This window comes from Ornithodoros turicata, chromosome 8 (genome assembly GCF_037126465.1).
Source record: "Ornithodoros turicata isolate Travis chromosome 8, ASM3712646v1, whole genome shotgun sequence".
Taxonomy (NCBI): Eukaryota; Metazoa; Arthropoda; class Arachnida; order Ixodida; family Argasidae; genus Ornithodoros; species Ornithodoros turicata.
Window position 1 is genome coordinate 17,534,573 of NC_088208.1, and position 17,215 is coordinate 17,551,787.

Below are 17,215 nucleotides of genomic sequence, written 5' to 3' on the forward strand. Positions count from 1 at the left end.
AATTAAGCTCTCACGAGCGCTACGCAAACACAGCGATGACAGGAAACCGGATGATAACTTTACGCTACTTGTGTAAAAACAGGTGCTGCTAATTATGTAGCACCTGTTTCTTACTCAAGGAACAGAAAACCAGTTTTAGTAGCACCAGCTTTCTTTTGTTCACCAATTTATAAAGTGCTAGTGAAAGCTTAATTTTGAACACCCTGTATAGTGACATGGGCAACAGGGTATAGGCCTATCTCTCTGCAGGAAGGAATAAATTGTGATTTCTTAGTTACAGAGAGTAGAAGGGTTGTGGGCTTATTTACCGTATTAAGATTCTTACATGATTTTGGTTTCAGCATTTCATTTATAAAGCCTTAAATCAAGTGACGCACGTAAACAAATTGAAGGATGACGAAAAAATCACATCACAAAATTCGCAGTAGGTTACCGAACACATTTTCAAAATTCTGCCGGTAATTCTGCCAAGCGAGATCATCCGTCTATTTCGCTTCGGTGTGGTGAAAACGATTAAACGGTTTAGTGGAATCCTTTGGTGCAACTGGTTACCGGATTCTTTGGACTGGATGGTCCAAAGAATTCACGTTCTTCACGAAGAATTCACGTGGTCCAAAGAGTTCACGTTTATTGTGTCCCTTCTCCCCCATTCCCAGAAGGGCCCAGGTAGAATTACTAAATAAGGAACGAAGGAAATAAGGAACGCAGGAACGTTTCAGTGCAAGGAAAGCTTATCTCAGAAGAAAAATGTCGTCTCGTCACCCTTTGTATCTGCATTATCCCACCCGGTGCCAGCGTGACGTCGGGCGCGGGGTCGGCCTCAGTGCTTGGTTGCACGGCAGCGAAAATTTCCTTATTCCTATACATTCATGTCTGATCAAGCTAAGTGCTTAGGAAGAGCAAAAAAAAAAAAAAGAGAGAAAGAAAGAAGCGACGAAGAAGAACAATAAGTCAACTACAAAGTGCTGCAGATTATCATTTGGGTGAACGGGATTTAAATGACCAGCGAAGGGCATGGACGGTGACACAAAAAGAAAAGGTACACTATGACCGATAATGCGATCCGCAGTAAAGGGCACCCTATACACACACACACACACACAAAAAAGAGGATTTGAGAGACAAAAATAATACGTTTAATGCGCTCCTGCATGCACTCCGCACAGGGTCAGCCAGTCAGTTTTTGCTCTCGAGTTGAAAGAAAAAAATATTGAGGTTAAACCACGGGAGCAGTACATAATTGTCAACCGCGTAATTTACTATTTGAAATATTAAAATCATTTTATGGCTATCGCGTCTAACACTCGCGCTTTTGGAGGGGCACCACAGTAATATTATATCGTTCTTTAGGCCTTGAAAATACGTGGCCATCCTCAAGGAAAAATTGTGTAGACTCAACAGGCGTTAGAGGAAACGACCACTTTACTGGTTGTACATGTGGACTAGGACTGTGTGAGAAAAAGTAATAAACAAAAAAGCAATGTGTATGTAGTGGTGGACGAAGTGGTGAGCTTTTGTCCGCGCCCCAAACTTTTGGCGTCATTTAGGGAGACTCTGGACAGTTTCTAAAGGAAGGAAATCAATTTTTTTTTCTTCTTTTTTTTTGCAATCGAACCTTGAAAATTGCCAAGCGAACCTCACTGTTTTTTTTACATAAATTTGAAGTCGTCCGCTGATAACCGCAGACCCAACAAAAACTATGCATAGCATCGCAACAGATATACAGAAGAAAAAGAAGTAAAATGCCGCTTTAGCCCCGCCTGCTTGGTTGCGTTCGAAATGTGTTCGACGGTGTTCGAAATATCGGAGTCCTGAAGCATTTTCTTTAAATATATTGGATATTGGTAGGGGTCCAAATTAAAAAAGTTGGAAGCTGGCAAAGGGTCTCAGATTTATAAGACATAAGAGAATGTACATGCAGTGATATTTTCGTAATAAACAAATCCCCCAGTCATATTTGCAGAGGTGTGAAATTTGGTTTGGTCGTCTTTCGCAAAAGGTCAAGAATAGGGAATCGCTATTTTAATGACACAAACAATGTGATCGGGGATTTTGTCCCAGTGAATATCAGAAGACATACCGAAGCGTCCGTTTCATGGTGTCCCTCGAGGGCAGGTAATGGAGAGCATCAAATGTGGTCTCATTTGCCATTGTGCTGATGATACTCTGGTTTGGCTTAGCATCTAATCAATTTATTGCTACCACGGAAGCGTCTGAATGTTGTCGGCGACTTGTACCGAAACGTCCGAAGAGGCGATAGCATGTCATCAGTTTATTACTACCACGGAAGCGACGTGACATCGTGTGGACAGCCCTAGCGAAACGTCCTTGTACCGAAATGTCCGTGCACCGAAATGTCCGTGCACCGAAATGTCCGTGTACCAAAATGTCAGTGTACCGTAATGTCCGTGTACCGAAATGTCCGTACCGAAACGTCCTGTACCGAAATGTCCTAGAGCCCAATTTAGACACGGCACACACCACGCCGATAGGGGCACTGAACCCTATTGTTAAGATCTTCAAGGCCTCAGCAGCCAAAATTCTTCAACAGTAAACTGAACGTCTTGACCGGGAATAAATACCAGAGACGTACCGCGATTGGGCATTACTTGTTGCCAGCTTGTTGCTTGCTGCCATTCTGCAGCAGCGTACCACCATGTCAAGAAGTGCTCACGATTTATCGCCACGGCAACAGCTGCCTGAAATGTTCGTAGCAGTCGAGAGGAAAGACGACAATAATTTCGTGTTTAAATGCATGATGTGCCTGCCCAAGGAGAAGGTGTTATCGTGTTCAAAGGCGACGAACTCCAACCTCAGAAAGCACCTTAAGGTATGTCTTTCTTTTTTTGTTCTGTGCGCAGGTTAGTGAGATGTTTTGTTGATACATTTGGTCAAGCAGCTGATCTTGTGTTGCCAATATCACAAACGTTCAGACGTAGACAATTATGGCCTGTTGATTGAAACAGTCTCCCGAAAGATATCTTCGCAACATCTTCGAACGTCTGTATTTCCAGGCCCAACATCCAACGGAGTTGGACAAATTCGAGCGCCTGTTGAAGAAAAGAAAGTCAGTTCAGCCCAGAATGGAAGACAGTGGCAAACAACAGAAGTTGATGTTTGCGGCTCCCACAGTCTGCCAAAGAAGGGTTGACGACATGGTAGTTACCTTTGTTGTTGACACGATGCAACCTTTTTGTGTTGTGGAAGCTCCGAGCTTCGTAAATTTAGTGAAGACCTTGGCACCCAACTCAAATGTGCTAACATGAAAAATGCTGGTCAGCCGTATCAACTCCGCTTTCGATGCCATGCAAGACGAGGTAAGGTCAAAATTAGCAAGCGTGCCGTATGTTACAGTCACCGCAGATTGCTGGACAACATTTCGGCGGTGGGTCACTTTCTTTGTATATTAATTTCACCCAGTAAAATGTGACCTGCAATAGGTCTACAACTTTTCTCTTTTGTTTATAGAGCATACCTGGCAGCTACAGTGTCATGGCTCGATCCAGAATCTCTTTTGAGGACAACAGCCGTTCTCACGTGCCGCCGTATGGAAGGCAGGATCCCTTACGATCGCATTGCGGACGTCCTTATTGAATCGTTCGACAACTTTGGACTCCATGGCAAAGTAACAAAGGTGGTCACAGATAATGGGAGCAACTTTGTGAAGGCATTCGGGTACGTTACTCGCTTACGTGTCAATTTTCACTAGATAGGAAGTGTATTGTATGATCCATATCTTTTTATAGGGTGCTTGGGCAAACGGAACTAGCAGCGGATGGACATATGGAGGACAACGACGCCACTACGGATTCGATCGACCTCACCACAATCCTGAATGGGGCATCACATGGTGACGTACGTGTGCCTCTTCCACCTCACCATCGGTGTTCTGCGCACACGCTTAATCTAGTGGCAACGGTAGATGCATCTAAAGCAGAATCTTGTGAGATGTCCTCGAGGCCACTATGCTCAGTTCTACGTACATGCCGCCAGCTATGGAATAGGCAAGGCCAATCGGCGACAGCTGCTGAGACTGTTCAGCGGTTCTGCGGGCGCGCACTTCAAAGGCCAGTTGCCACGCGATGGAATTCTTTGTTTGACGCCTTGACTTGTCTGATGGAGTTGGACAACGCCGGAAAGGACCTCGATGGATTATGCAGGACACTACAAATTCCACCGTTCCAGCGTCCACGCGACGTGCTATTCATAAAAGAATATTGTGAGGTATGTAGTGAAATCACGCCTGTAAGATGCTGTGCTGTATATCTTATGCGGTACATCTACATGTTATGTCTGTAGGTGATGAAGCCAGTGGCGTGTGCCATTGACGTTGTTCAAAGAGATGACGTGTACTTCGGCCATTTGCTGCCGACAATCACTGTATTGAAAAAGCGTCTGGATCACCTTCGGATGACAGGGTTGAAGTACTGCACTCCGCTTGTTGAAGCTCTCCTGGAAGGTATTCGTTCACGGTAAGAGTAAATAAAGTATAGTGCATACCATTGAAAGTCCCATACCATTGTTGCCTGTAAAGCTTTGCTACTCGTCTGCATTTAACATAGCTTTCGTATCTCCATCCACAGGTTTGATCACCTCTACGACGACAGGGACCTGCTTCTTGCAGCAGTGGTTATTCCACGGTTTAAAGAGCGTTGGATTGACGATGAACCAAGGCGGCGAGACCTGATCGAGGTCTTGTCCGAAGAAGTACGTCGCCCGTGGTACAGCAGCTCGAACACAGAGGGAAGGTATTCAAGCAGTGAAGCAGACAAGGCGCGACCAAACCAAGAAGACATAGAAGATTACTTCAGCTTCGCTGTACCTGTGGTCGAGGACAGCGGAAACGAAGTCGTGTCGCGGTACCTATCCTGTTCTAGCCATGCTTCGTTGTCAGTGCTTGCCGGCCATCCAGTCATACGAAAGGTGTTTCTCACGTACAATACCGCACTTCCATCAAGCGCTGCCGTAGAGCGTGTTTTTAGTGTAGCCGCCGATATTCTAACAAGGAAGCGCGGTAAAATGACGGACAAGAACTTCGAGATTCAACTGCTCTTGAAACTCAACCGCTGTGTTATTTTGACGCACTGACTGTTACGCTAATAATTGTTATTAATGTTGTCTGGCTATTCTGATGCATAAAGATGATTGTCTCCACTCCAACTGCGTTTCGTTCGTGTTCTGACGTTCATAGTTGAACATTTTGTCGCTTTCAGGCAACAAAAAAGCTTGCAAGCGGAAAGTAACGACCTCAGTAACGCGTTACTTTCCCACTCGTTACTCAATTACATTTTGGGCTGAGTAATTGGTAACGGTAATCAATTACTTTTTTCAACTAGTAACGGTAACGGTAATCAATTACTTTTATCGAGTAACGGGCACAAGACTGGTAGAGAGTCTTCAATTGCGGCGGGAGGGACTACAACGCTGAGGGCGGGAGAGGCGTCAGGTGAAAATCCGGGTAGATCCAGTCGTCGGTACGGGCAACGGCGGTAGACGTGGTTGGCTTCTCCACAGTGGCAGCAATGCAGCCTCAAGTCTGACGTTCGCAGTCGTTTGTCTTGCTGGTTCCCTGTGCGCTTGGCGGATAGCTGAGTGGTGCAGGTTGGACGGGTCGTGAATGCGCCCAGATGTTGCCGTGCCGCGCTGCCGATGGTGACTGTCGCATTCATCTTCTTGCGGGTTGGGGGTCCCGATGGGCCGAATTTCGCAGGTAGACCACGCTGTCTTTGACTCAGTCATGTCTGTTCTTCCAGGTCGTTGAGCACGGATTGCCCCGCACTTCCACCACGGATGAAAACAGACGAGCGAGACGGCGAATAATCGGCGAACACTTTATTCGATTGTATCTCATTACGGCCGATGTCTCAATACGGCCGATAATCCTTTAATCCCCAAGTGTCTCATTACGGCCAAAGTCTCAATACGGCCGAAGGTAGTCTCATTACGGCCGAAGATGTCTCATAACTGCCAAAAGTCAAAATGTGTATTGTAACGTGCATTGACATGCAATGCTGCTGCCAGGTATGGATATACATTCCAGAGGGTATAAGCCATGCAGTGTGCGCTTAGGGCCCTTATCATATATATAAACATATCGTGTGACAAACAGTCACAGCACAATGCAGCACATTGTGTAATGTGTACACCCCAAAGGTAGTGTTGATGTTGCTGTGAAGCAGCAGGGTACTAGGTGGAGTTAACTGCTAGTGGAGAGCTAGATGAACATCGGCTTTGTTGTGGCGTTTTTTGGAGACATCCTACAGTCATTATTGACCAAGAAGGAACACCTATCTCAGTCTACGTCAGTTTATTTCCATTCGCTTTACAATGGTACAATTCTTGCTTCTGGAATGAGTAGACCTGCAATAAGCAAAGATCAACTGTGAATAGGCTAGAATATTGAAAAAAAAAAAAAAAACACGCATTTGACTCTACATGGCTGGTTTTAATGTGCACAAGCTGCATACATGTTGATATGTGTCTGGTATTTCATACAAGGCTAACATAAACCTTCAGCTAGACAAAAAAATGAAAAAATGTGACTTCCAGGTAAACACAACGCATAACAATGAGATGAATTTAGTTGCATTAGTTCATTCACTTAATGGAAAGATGTGAATATGAAACAGTGATACATTACAATTCATGAAATGATGCATGCATGACTTTCCTTTTCTCGTTTCTTCTTATAAAAGTAGTGTACGAATTAACTCTCGTGCACTACTATACAAAATATTTCACTTCACAACAAAACGGTATGATACAATTGGTAATCTTAACAGCTCACCTCTTCAGCCAAGACTCCCTGGGCAGCAACATCCTGTTAGCCATATGTTGTTGTTTTTTTTCGGAATCCTTCGCGTACCCACATAACCTGACTGAAATGGAAAATAGCTATAAATAACAATGTACTTAAATGACTTCCTCTTGAAATATTTATTGTAATCAGATATGCTTTTGTGCTTAGTACAGTGCAAAAGCCTGCGCAACATTTGCAGATGTTCGCGGTAAGCAATTCGAGGGGATCAAGTATGCCGACTTGTGCTTTTATTTTTGAACAAATATGACGACAAATTTTAACAAATGAAATATGGCTCACAATGATAAATGCTGCTGTACGGTGCGGCATTATCGATGTCTTAACTTCGAATGAATTTGTTGTTCCTAAACGCGCAACGAACCACAAACGGTGCAAATCTACAAACACATACCCACCTACATCTATTACAGGCACTTCGGCTGTTTTGATTCATTTAAATTACTCGTATGAGAATGTAACTATGTGTGGATAACACACTGCTAAGCGAGACAGCCTAAGAGAGCATGACTCACCAGAATTCTTTGTTCTCGGTCCTGGTCAACACAGCGCGATATAAGTTGGGACTATGACGATTCATTCAACTCAATTTTCACCGGAACAATACGCGCTGCTCGAAAGCGAACGACGGAAAATAAAGTGCCGTTTAAGTCCGCTAATTTGCACGTTACAGCACTACAAATCGATAGATAATATTATTGCGTCGTAAACTACAACTGATCGCTAACACATGGATGAAGCTTAACACAAGAAACGAGATACCCAACGTTGCTAGACACCATCCGAACTTCCGAAGTGAGAGCGTGAGAGTATATATAATAAGATATCAAAACACGAAAGGAAGAGTATTGATCGCCCCTCCTTCTATAGCATGGAAAACGTGATTAGCGCTGAGATGAACATGCATGTCCATGACGCGAGTTATTTTCACTGATCAAAGAGGTCACGTGGACTTGCGTGACGCTTTCGAAATGTGCAGCAATGTGCGGTGAGCACCATGGCGAAACGAAACTTTTAAATCGTGCATTGCACTTCATGGTAGCTGCAGGAAACGAAGCAAACTTACGAGACACTGGATTACAGGTATGTTGGCATCTTTTTCATTCCTGCATATCATTTCACATTACACTATACGTGAATACATGGTGTCATGTCATGGGTGTCATGTCTCACGATGCTGGGGAAGTAGTTGCATGGGGAAGTGGGCATGGTTCTAGACTTTTAATTTTTGATCGCGTAATCGAAATATCGGCACCTCTCGCATTGTGGCTTGCATGTGACCAACCAAGTGCTGTTCCCCTACTAGCGCTTCCTACAAACGACAAAACGAAACATGTGGGAATGTATATTTTTGATTACTCATATATAACAAGAAAATGTATAGTTTTCAGGTTGCTGCCACTACTCCATGTGCCCGCAATTGTCTTGCGTGTATGATTACACTAACGACGTCGCCCACCACGGCGGAAGTGTTTTGCGTACACGCGTTTCAGCATGAAGCCTGCAGGTAACATTTGATGCTCACCATTCGGATATTCTGAATTTACATATTGTAGCTTAGAGGAATTCCGAATGCCCAGAGTGACACACACTTATAACATTGTGACATCAGTGCAGTGGCATAAGCTCTAATGCAGTGCCCCACGAAAATGAACAGGGGGCAGTGGTTTATCCAGAATCCCAAGCACGAGAGGGGTGTTTGAAAAAATTGTGGGGGGAGGTCATCATTATAGTTACGTCATTACAGCTTAACATATCATTACAGACGTATCTGAAGCTGAAATCGCAAGGGCACCCCCTATAAGGGGTGCACAGGCAAAAAGTTAGGGGGGGTCTGGATAAAGCACTGACGAGGGGGACTCCTCCACCCCATGTCAAGCCTCATAAAACATCTCCTGAAATATTTTCCTGGCTATGCAGCTGCATCATTATGACGTAATTGTCATTGTTCTCCATAATTCTTGAATATGTTTTGAATATATGGAAAAAAGTCTGCTTGACAGCATATGTCTTATGGTCATCATCAAACAAGAGCATATGTCATTTTGTTCAGTGCCTTATGTACCTTTTTTAAATTTCAGGTGGACGTAAATTGTAGAAGGCAGCTAGTGGGGGAGAAGATCATGGTCATAGGTCATGTGGCTCCTGGAGCTCCCAGTGGGCTCCCTTGAGGAGTACTTTTCAGAACACACACACACACAGAGTTTGCTCACAGAACCAATGAGTAGGATGTTGCTTGAATACTGAGAGAAAATGGCGTAACATATACAAATATCGTGTGACACATATGACAATAAAAACATTTTTCACGAAGGATGCATGAAACACTGTCGCAATATTGTGTGCATGAACCATTATGTGTGACACAAGCCTTGGGGGCACACCGCCTCGGACACGTTTTGGGAAGCATAAAACACAGTATATACAGAGCTAATATGGTGGATGCTTCTTTTTGGCCGTTATGAGACATCTTCGGCCGTAATGAGACTACCTTCGGCTGTACTGAGACTTTGGCCGTAACGAGACACTTGGGGATTAAAGGATTTTCGGCCGTAATGAGACTTTCGGCCGTAATGAGACTTCGGCCGTAATGAGATGTTACCGGAGCGCATGAGCGCCACACTCCACAAAAGCAGATGTCCCGTTTAGTAAAAAGGAGCATGCTCCACGCGCTCCGGAACCTCGACTTAACGCGTCCTTTAACTGCGTCTGGGAGAGGATTTTCGTACAACGTTACACTTAAAATTTGCTTTGCAGTATGAAAACGCGGCATTCTTAGCGCCAGCACTCACAGTATGAGTGACACCTGTCGACTGGCACCAGCAGTTATGCAAACGCCCTGTAAACAAATTCATGACGCATCAGCTCATGTAAAGCAAATACACTTCAAAATTCTGAGTATCATGTGGCTTCTCGAAGCTACCGTACTGGAGCGCTACCATTGCAAAGTCGGGTTCAAGGCAGCAAGTGCGCTGACACGACATTTTAATCACATGTGTCAAGTCGTTCTCGCTGCGTAAGAACGCTTCAAGCCGAGGAGGGTTTCGGAAGTGCATTGACACTCTTCCAAGGCAGCTGCAGGTCAGGTCGAGATCAGGTTACATCTATGAATTCGGGGGTTAGAACAACAGTCAGAACCCGAACCAAAGCTAAAGAAAGACGTCATGTGTTTTCTTATGATGCCCGCAGTTCTCGTATAAAATATTTCAATATCTCTTGTACGTCCCAGTTTTTGTTCTGCCCAGCGGAAAAGGATACTGATTCAAAGCAAAATTTGTTGAGCACGTCTTACCGTATCTCGAGACAGCACTCGAACACCTTCATATCGGCTGCCTACTCTTACACGAACGCCCACGCAATCTATCTCTATCCCTTCACAAGCGGTGTTGCCGAGTGAATAAAGCATTCCTTCGTTGGCGGCAATTCCAAGGTCATGCTGAAGACTAGCAGGTGCTGGGTTCAAATATTACCACCGGCTACACGTCACTCACAGCCACAGTTCATTCATAGCGCTGAAACGAATTTAACACCTCACAGGAGCTCGCGCTCGTGTGACAAAAACCGCTCCGGTTTGAATTCCACAAACGCGCGAAAACGGGAAGAGAGTCGCCTGATACATTATCTGAACACTACCCATCCAACAGGCCTCAACGAAAGACTGGTTCTAGACTTCTAATCAACTGTCGTCCGGTGTTACACATGCTGCCCTAGTTAAAACGTTCGCGTGCAGCCCACTAGCGGGCTGGGCAGTATATTTGACATCCTCCGGTAATAGCTTCCTGTTCACACCTTTCTTTTTTCTGATGAAGAGCGTCCGCTCGAAACGTCAAGTATATTTTCCACCCTTTTTCCCTTTTTTAAGTACACCAATTTTTACTCCTGACAATAACGTGACGGCCCACTTTTGTGACAACGCGCCTTTTTGTGACAACTAGTATAAAGCACGGTTCACACGATTGAGTTTCATTGCGTGCCGACGCGGGCGAACGATGGTTAGCATGACAACAGACGGGTGCGAGACCTTCCTCTGCAGAACGCAAGGAGTTCATCCGAGCTGAACTTTCTTCGAAGCACGCAAGGGGGGAGAACCGATCACCACTTCCCACGCATGCGTGTCGAGGTGCCGTCTCTGTGTGAGACGAATTCCAACATGGTCGCTGTATCGCTCCTGGCGATGAGACTCCCCATTCAGCATCTTAAAATAAAATTGTTGTTGTTGTTTTGAGCGCACTGCGGGTGCAAGAAAAAAAGATGCAGGATTCGTTACATTTCTTAGGGATTGGTAGCAGTTGCTGTCACGCAAAGCCCGACGCGGACACAAAGCCTTCTCACATAACGCTTCGTGGACAGAGGTCATCAAAGACGTACGTCGTAGATGTGATAGGTCATTATACGTGACGATAGACGAGATGTATGTGAACCACAGGGGTGACAGAAAACTGCCATTGTTGTAACGACCCACAAGCGGGTGATTTTCGCGAAACCGCCATCTTGTGGTAATTACAAGTCATAGACAATATCATTTTGAGGTAACACGTGACTTTGTTTACATGTCGTTTTAGCACTTGCCGACATATTCCCTCTGGCATAAAGCAAAGAGATGGACGTATTCTGCCAGCGTAGACAGTACTGTTCTTCTTCCGCGACCATGGTACCAGTAAAGGTGGTTCTTTTCTCCTCTCTCTTGGATCCCCGTGGCTGGCCAGTTGTCGGTGATGATGACAGTTGAGTTGCAGGCACTCGACAGCAGACGATATGATATGGCAAGGTCACTCCGAGCCTCCGAGCAGGTCCGTTTGCTACGGAGTCCGCAGGCCAAGTCCCTCTAATTTCCCAAACTCCCCCGCTCTCTGGGTTGTTTTTCGTCCCCCAGATGTCCTCCTTTCGCGCTATTCAAACGAAACACTCAGCAAAAATATAACAAGACAACACCCCTCGCACAACCGTTAGCTCGACTGACCCAACGCCTTCGAACTCAAAATTTATTACCTCTTCTCGTCGGCTACGGACATGTGCGAGGCGCGGCTCACAGAAACCCGATCCTGCGTGTATCCCGATCCTGCGTGAATCTGGTGACTGCTTCCAGACCACGTGTGTGGGTGGAACAACGGTAAAACCTCACGGTGGCCGGTCGTTTTCCGCGAAGTGCGGGGAGAAGTAAACACAAAAATAATGAGCCATTCGGTCGCAGAGGAAGTTTCCACTTTACAGTACCCCATTTCACCTTAGTTTATGTACATCACATCGGCTCAGTGAGTATTAACGTGGGTTCATCACCACATCCCTGGAAGTGGTCAGCAGTACGCGTCCTCATGTACACACACACACACAAACACATAAATGGGATGATGATGGCTTGGAACCCCATTCCATTCCATTCCTTTGATTCCATCAATAAAAGAAAAGGGACCGGTAAGCGTGCTGGGTAGCCCAGCAGTGCTATAGAGGAGATTGACATTACCCATCACGGAAAAGGGAAAAGACAAGGTTGGAGTTGGAGTCGGACGGACTAAAAACAATACGGAGAGGTTGAACTTGTCACCTGACAAGTTCCGCTACTCCGAGAAAACAGAACAAAAAACAAAACTAAACAACAAAAAAAAGGTAGAGATGACTAGGCTAGGCTGTACGGCGCACTGTTCACGGGCACATGGCCGTCAGAGGATCGCGCCACACAGGAACCAGGGCGTCACGTACAGATGAACTAGTAGTGAGCATCAAGAGAACGACTGGAGATGAAGCCTACGAGTGTCTTGAATGCGGCGTCTCTCTGGTTGGCGTCCCACGTCCCCAAGGCCTTCTCTATGGAGAAAGCTCTGTTGCCCAGACGAGTTAGTGCGGCCCGCAATGTCTTGCGCTGGGACTGATGTCTTCTACACTCCATAAAAATATGTTCAGCATCCCTCCCTCGACTGCCAGAAAAGACAAGGTTATTTCGCCCTTGACCGAGTGGCACTCAGACCAGTCCATTCCAATTCCACTCCGCCTGCAAAAAAAAAAAAGAAAAAAACTAATTCCATTCCATTCCTTGGACAGTTTCCGCCATTCCATTCCAATTACATTCCGGGCAATCTGGAATGATTCCGGAATCATTCCAACCCCGGAGTCGCAACTACGCATCCCTGATGTGAACCGCCCGGCGTGGCTGAGTGGTTAGCGCACTGGCCATGTCACGTCGAGACTGGGAGGTACGTGGGTTCGAATCCCGGTGGGCTGTCTGGGGCTTTCCCATTCGGCACAGTTTCCTTCGGCACAGAACACACACTCCCCGAGAGCGTTAGTCGCGACGTTGCCCACCTTTGAGGCCGACAACGACGAGTTCTTTCAGCCCTATACCACCACCACAATCAGCGGAGCTCATGTCGCACGTACCCTGGAAGTCCTGTTCTCAGACCATGTCCAGCAGCTTCTGTGATTCACGCTGGACCTCGTTCACGGGTTCGGAACGGCGACCATTTAGAGAACGATGGTCTTCCTCTACATGAGTCCCGACCGGCGATGATGGCATACCATCAGTTGATGGCATACGATTGCTTTGCCGGAGGAACATCAGCGTGCCATCGGTGCTGGACATGCGGGAAGGTTGCCAAATTTGGGATGGAAAGAGACCTAATTGTTTACCGAACTGAGGTGTTCGTAGTTCGGGTAACCAAATGTAGAGAACGATGGTCTTCCTCTACATGAGTCCCGACCGGCGATGATGGTATGCCACGGAGAGGCGATGACGGTGGCCTGTCTTCATGACCGCGCCGGTGGAACTGAGGCAGGTGCTCCAGGCGCGTGGCCATCTTCGTCGCTGTCCACCGGCCGCTACAACCCCACAGCCTAAGCGTCATCGCTGGGAAGAGGAAGAAGCCGCAGGAAGCGACATCTGACGAGTGGGCTGGCCCAAGAATGGTGATTATTCTGCTGCGAGTCAAACACTGAGTTTCTAATGCTCTGTGAGGCGGTGCGTTGTCGTGATGTAGCATCCAATTAATTGCCCCCACAGCTCACGCCTCTTGCGCCGAATGTCCTCCCTAAAACGCCTGATAACGTCGCAGCAAAACTGCACGTTAACGTTCTGGTCCTCGGGGAGATATACACAATGCACAACTCTGCGAGAACAGAAAAAAAAAAAGAAACATAATCATGCACTTGGCCGCACTCTTGACTTGCCTCGCCTTCTTCGATCTTCGGGATGCTGGGCTATCCAACTGCGAATACTAGTGTTTGGGCTCCGAATCATAGTCCTCTATATAGCCACGTTTCGTCCCCAGTGGTGATCCTCGACATGAATGTTTATTTTGTCTTTCAAAATCTGCTCACGAAGGTGCGGACAGAGTTCAACACGATGCCCCTCCTGTGCGGTGTCCAGGATCCTTGGCACAAATTTTGCCACGATGCAGTCCATGCCTAAAACAGATATGAGGATTCCCTGCACTGTGCCCTAGGACACCTCGACGATGTCAGCAATGTCCTGAAATGGTTATTCCGCGGTCTTCATGCACAAGTTCCCTTATCACATCGACATTTTCGGACGCTGTGCTCGTGGATGGACTTTCTGACCGCTCCTCGTCGTCAAACGATGTTCTACCTCTCTTGAAGCGCGAGTGCCACTGCATCGTGCACGACTCATTCGACTCATTGCCATAAGTCTTCCGGATCAGCTCAAATGTTGCAGATTTGCCGCGTTTGACGCAGAATTTGATGTTTTCCCTCTGCTATGGTTTCTGCTCTAGGGGCTGTTCCGAATCTTCCGTCGCCCCCGTGCGTGAACCACGTCGATGAACACGAAATAGACAGCCGGATAGCTTATCCAACGAGCACATTGGTGCACTGCTCCGCGCAAGAAATATGTAAACCGAAACTGATTACTTACTCGGAAGAATCACTAAATGTCGACGGGCTCTTTTTTTGGAATATTTTTCGTTGAAGGTCCCGATGCGTAAAACACAGGTTCTGTAAGCGTGCAAAGTAAAAGTTAAACGGATAGTCCCATCCGGAAGCGTGTTCCAGAACTGTTATGGTTATGTTCCCTGTCGTTCATAATGTACGCCGGCAAATTTTCTCCGCACAAATCCACTTGGTTGACTCAGAAACGATTTTTAAATGTTCGCGCTTCCGGCGCGCACGGCAATCCCCGCGAGGCGCCGACACTGGATGACGTCACCCGGATAAACCAACGAGCAGGCGGCGCTCCTTCCCGCCGGAGTTCAGTGTGTGTCTGAGCGTGCGTCTGACCCGTTTTCTTGTTGTCTTGTCGCGTTTGCTTTGAAGTACTTTGAACCGGAGCGTGTGCCCTAGGATTTCACGCCGTTGACGTGCGATGTCACAGCCAGGAAACCGGTGCTACGTGCCCGGGTGCACAAAGACTTATAACGCGAATCCCGAGCTTACATTTCACCGACCTTGCAATGGCGAGACGAAACGAAAGTGGGAGGCAGCGATCGCCAGCCACTACTGTGGTGTAACCCAAGCAAGGATTGAATGTTTCACGCGTCTGTTCCTGTCATTTCGCCGACGACACGCCTAGTTTGATGAAGGTGTATTGCAAGTTGGGCTCGGGCTACGGCAGTAACGGAAGCCGCTGAAGATGGACGCCGTGCCTACCATATTCGATCAGGAACAAGGGCAGGAACCAGTAACGGAGGTAACTGACAATCCTGCGTGGTCACAGCTACGCTGCGATCAAAAATATCAGTTGTCACAGTAAATATCATCGCGAACACCTGGCCTCGCCGCCGATTGTAACGTCACAGTCACACCGTCTACTATATGTACACAAATTATTACAATGATTGCAGCATCCTGCGCAATAGTACGCGTACTCTAGAGAAAAAAAGATTGGTGTGTTGTTGCTGTGCTAATGGTCGCCTGTATTATGCAGGAGTAACGTAACACGCCCACATGACAGCGTTATTCTAATGTTGTTGCAGCTAGTGGATGTTTCTACAGTTCATAGTGTAAGCTTGATGGCAGCATTCAGGGATGTGAAAACATCGCAAGCTGTGTTTGGTCCGAGACACTGCACGTTGCATCAGTATTCTACTGCAGCCTTGTTGCTAATTTCTGGCTCTATTTCAGGCGGCAGCAAGCACGTCAACGGAATCAACTGGATTTGGTATGTTTTGTCAAGCCACGAAAAAATTGCAGTTCTTTTGCACGTTCCACAAAATAATGGATATGTGCGAGCCCTGAAAATTGTCGAGTTCTGTGAAAGGAATCTTGTGTGATGCGGCAGCCAGCGTTTATAACGTAATGTCGACAGGAAAAGAACTGTGCCAGTGAAACAGGGACTGCAAAGGGGAATATCTATTTGCATAGTCATTTTTATGTTTGTTATTGTACCCGCTAGGCCCTCAATGTATTCTTTTGAGTGTTAACACTCAAGGCCATATTTCAGATGGGGAGGTCATGGTTGAAGCAAGTGCTGGGGACCCACTTCACGGCACATCTCACAAGGGGGTTGTTATCCCCTGATTCCAGGAACAGGAAAACAAAGGACACAGACTTGCATAGCGCATTAGTACACCAGATATGGATCTGCCAACATGAACCCTCCTAACATCCCTGCGGCAGCGTACCTGTAACCACTCAGACTTCACACCACATAAATTTAGAACCACGGCACAACATAATAAAATAGCTTAGGTTTATTTGCGTCCCATACATAATGGGAGGCAAATAAACCTAAGCTATTTTGTTATTCTCACTCCGTCATACTCCACTGTACAATAAATCGATACAAGTATAGGGTCATTCTTTATTCCCGTCACTACACCGCACTGACAATCTGCACAGAGTTCAAAATATTCCCACCTCGGCACTAACTTAGTGCAGTACAGTCTGGATTTGATGCCAGAGCTAATACCGCCACGTGTAGTAGTTTTTGCTGTACAGTCGGGTAGACAGTCTGTTGACTGCAACTGGAGATACAGAGTGACAAGACAAAACATCCCCCACACTGCAATGACGAAAAGACGAAAATTGCTGCAAGACGAAAATTTTGCTGACATAGGCACACTTCGTGTAAGTGAGCCCTTGGTCATCACCATTGCCTCCCATCAGAGGTCTTCGAGAATACTATAGGTGTGTGGTATACGGTGTAATCTTAGTCTTGCCACTACATGTCTCTAGTTCCAGTCATCAATATGCACCTGCTTGTCTCTCTTGTCGATGGTCCTAACGCTGATAGCCTTGATAAGACGTAGACGGGAACTCCCTCCTGATTGCTCGGACAACGCATCCAGGAACCTGTCGTCTGTTCCTTGGACCAAGGTATCCCCATGCCCATCTTGTGAATGACGAGTATGCCGTGAACCTCAGGCAGCTGAAAAAGACAACTCCACATGACATTTCTTTTTGTTTAGCATCATATCTTGTGGGCATTTCCATACCTGCCAAATCTCCAGCAGT

At 46.5% G+C, this 17,215-nt stretch overlaps 2 protein-coding genes across 4 annotated transcripts in view; both read left to right on the top strand.

Moving 5' to 3' along the window:
* Window positions 1-17,215, top strand: part of LOC135366567 (baculoviral IAP repeat-containing protein 7-B-like) — a 31,894-nt gene that overhangs the window by 5,575 nt on the left and 9,104 nt on the right. The window contains exon 2 of one of the 2 annotated variants that reach the window (XM_064599316.1): window positions 15,884-15,920. The exons of the other annotated variant lie outside the window; for it this stretch is intronic. The gene's annotated coding sequence lies outside the window, so the exon portion shown is untranslated. The remainder of the gene's footprint in view (window positions 1-15,883; window positions 15,921-17,215) is intronic. 2 annotated transcript variants of the gene reach the window in all.
* LOC135366014 (uncharacterized) lies at window positions 2,411-5,896 on the top strand. 2 transcript variants are annotated; one of them, XM_064598667.1, is made up of 5 exons: window positions 2,411-2,830; window positions 3,015-3,675; window positions 3,747-4,224; window positions 4,300-4,472; window positions 4,584-5,896. In XM_064598667.1, exons 2-5 carry the CDS (start codon window positions 3,548-3,550, stop codon window positions 5,086-5,088), a joined length of 1,284 nt encoding a protein of 427 aa, XP_064454737.1. In that variant the 5' UTR covers window positions 2,411-2,830; window positions 3,015-3,547; the 3' UTR covers window positions 5,089-5,896. The 2 variants fall into 2 exon arrangements, with proteins under 2 accessions (XP_064454737.1, XP_064454738.1); XM_064598668.1 differs by lacking the exon at window positions 2,411-2,830 and having other exon boundaries at window positions 2,842-3,675.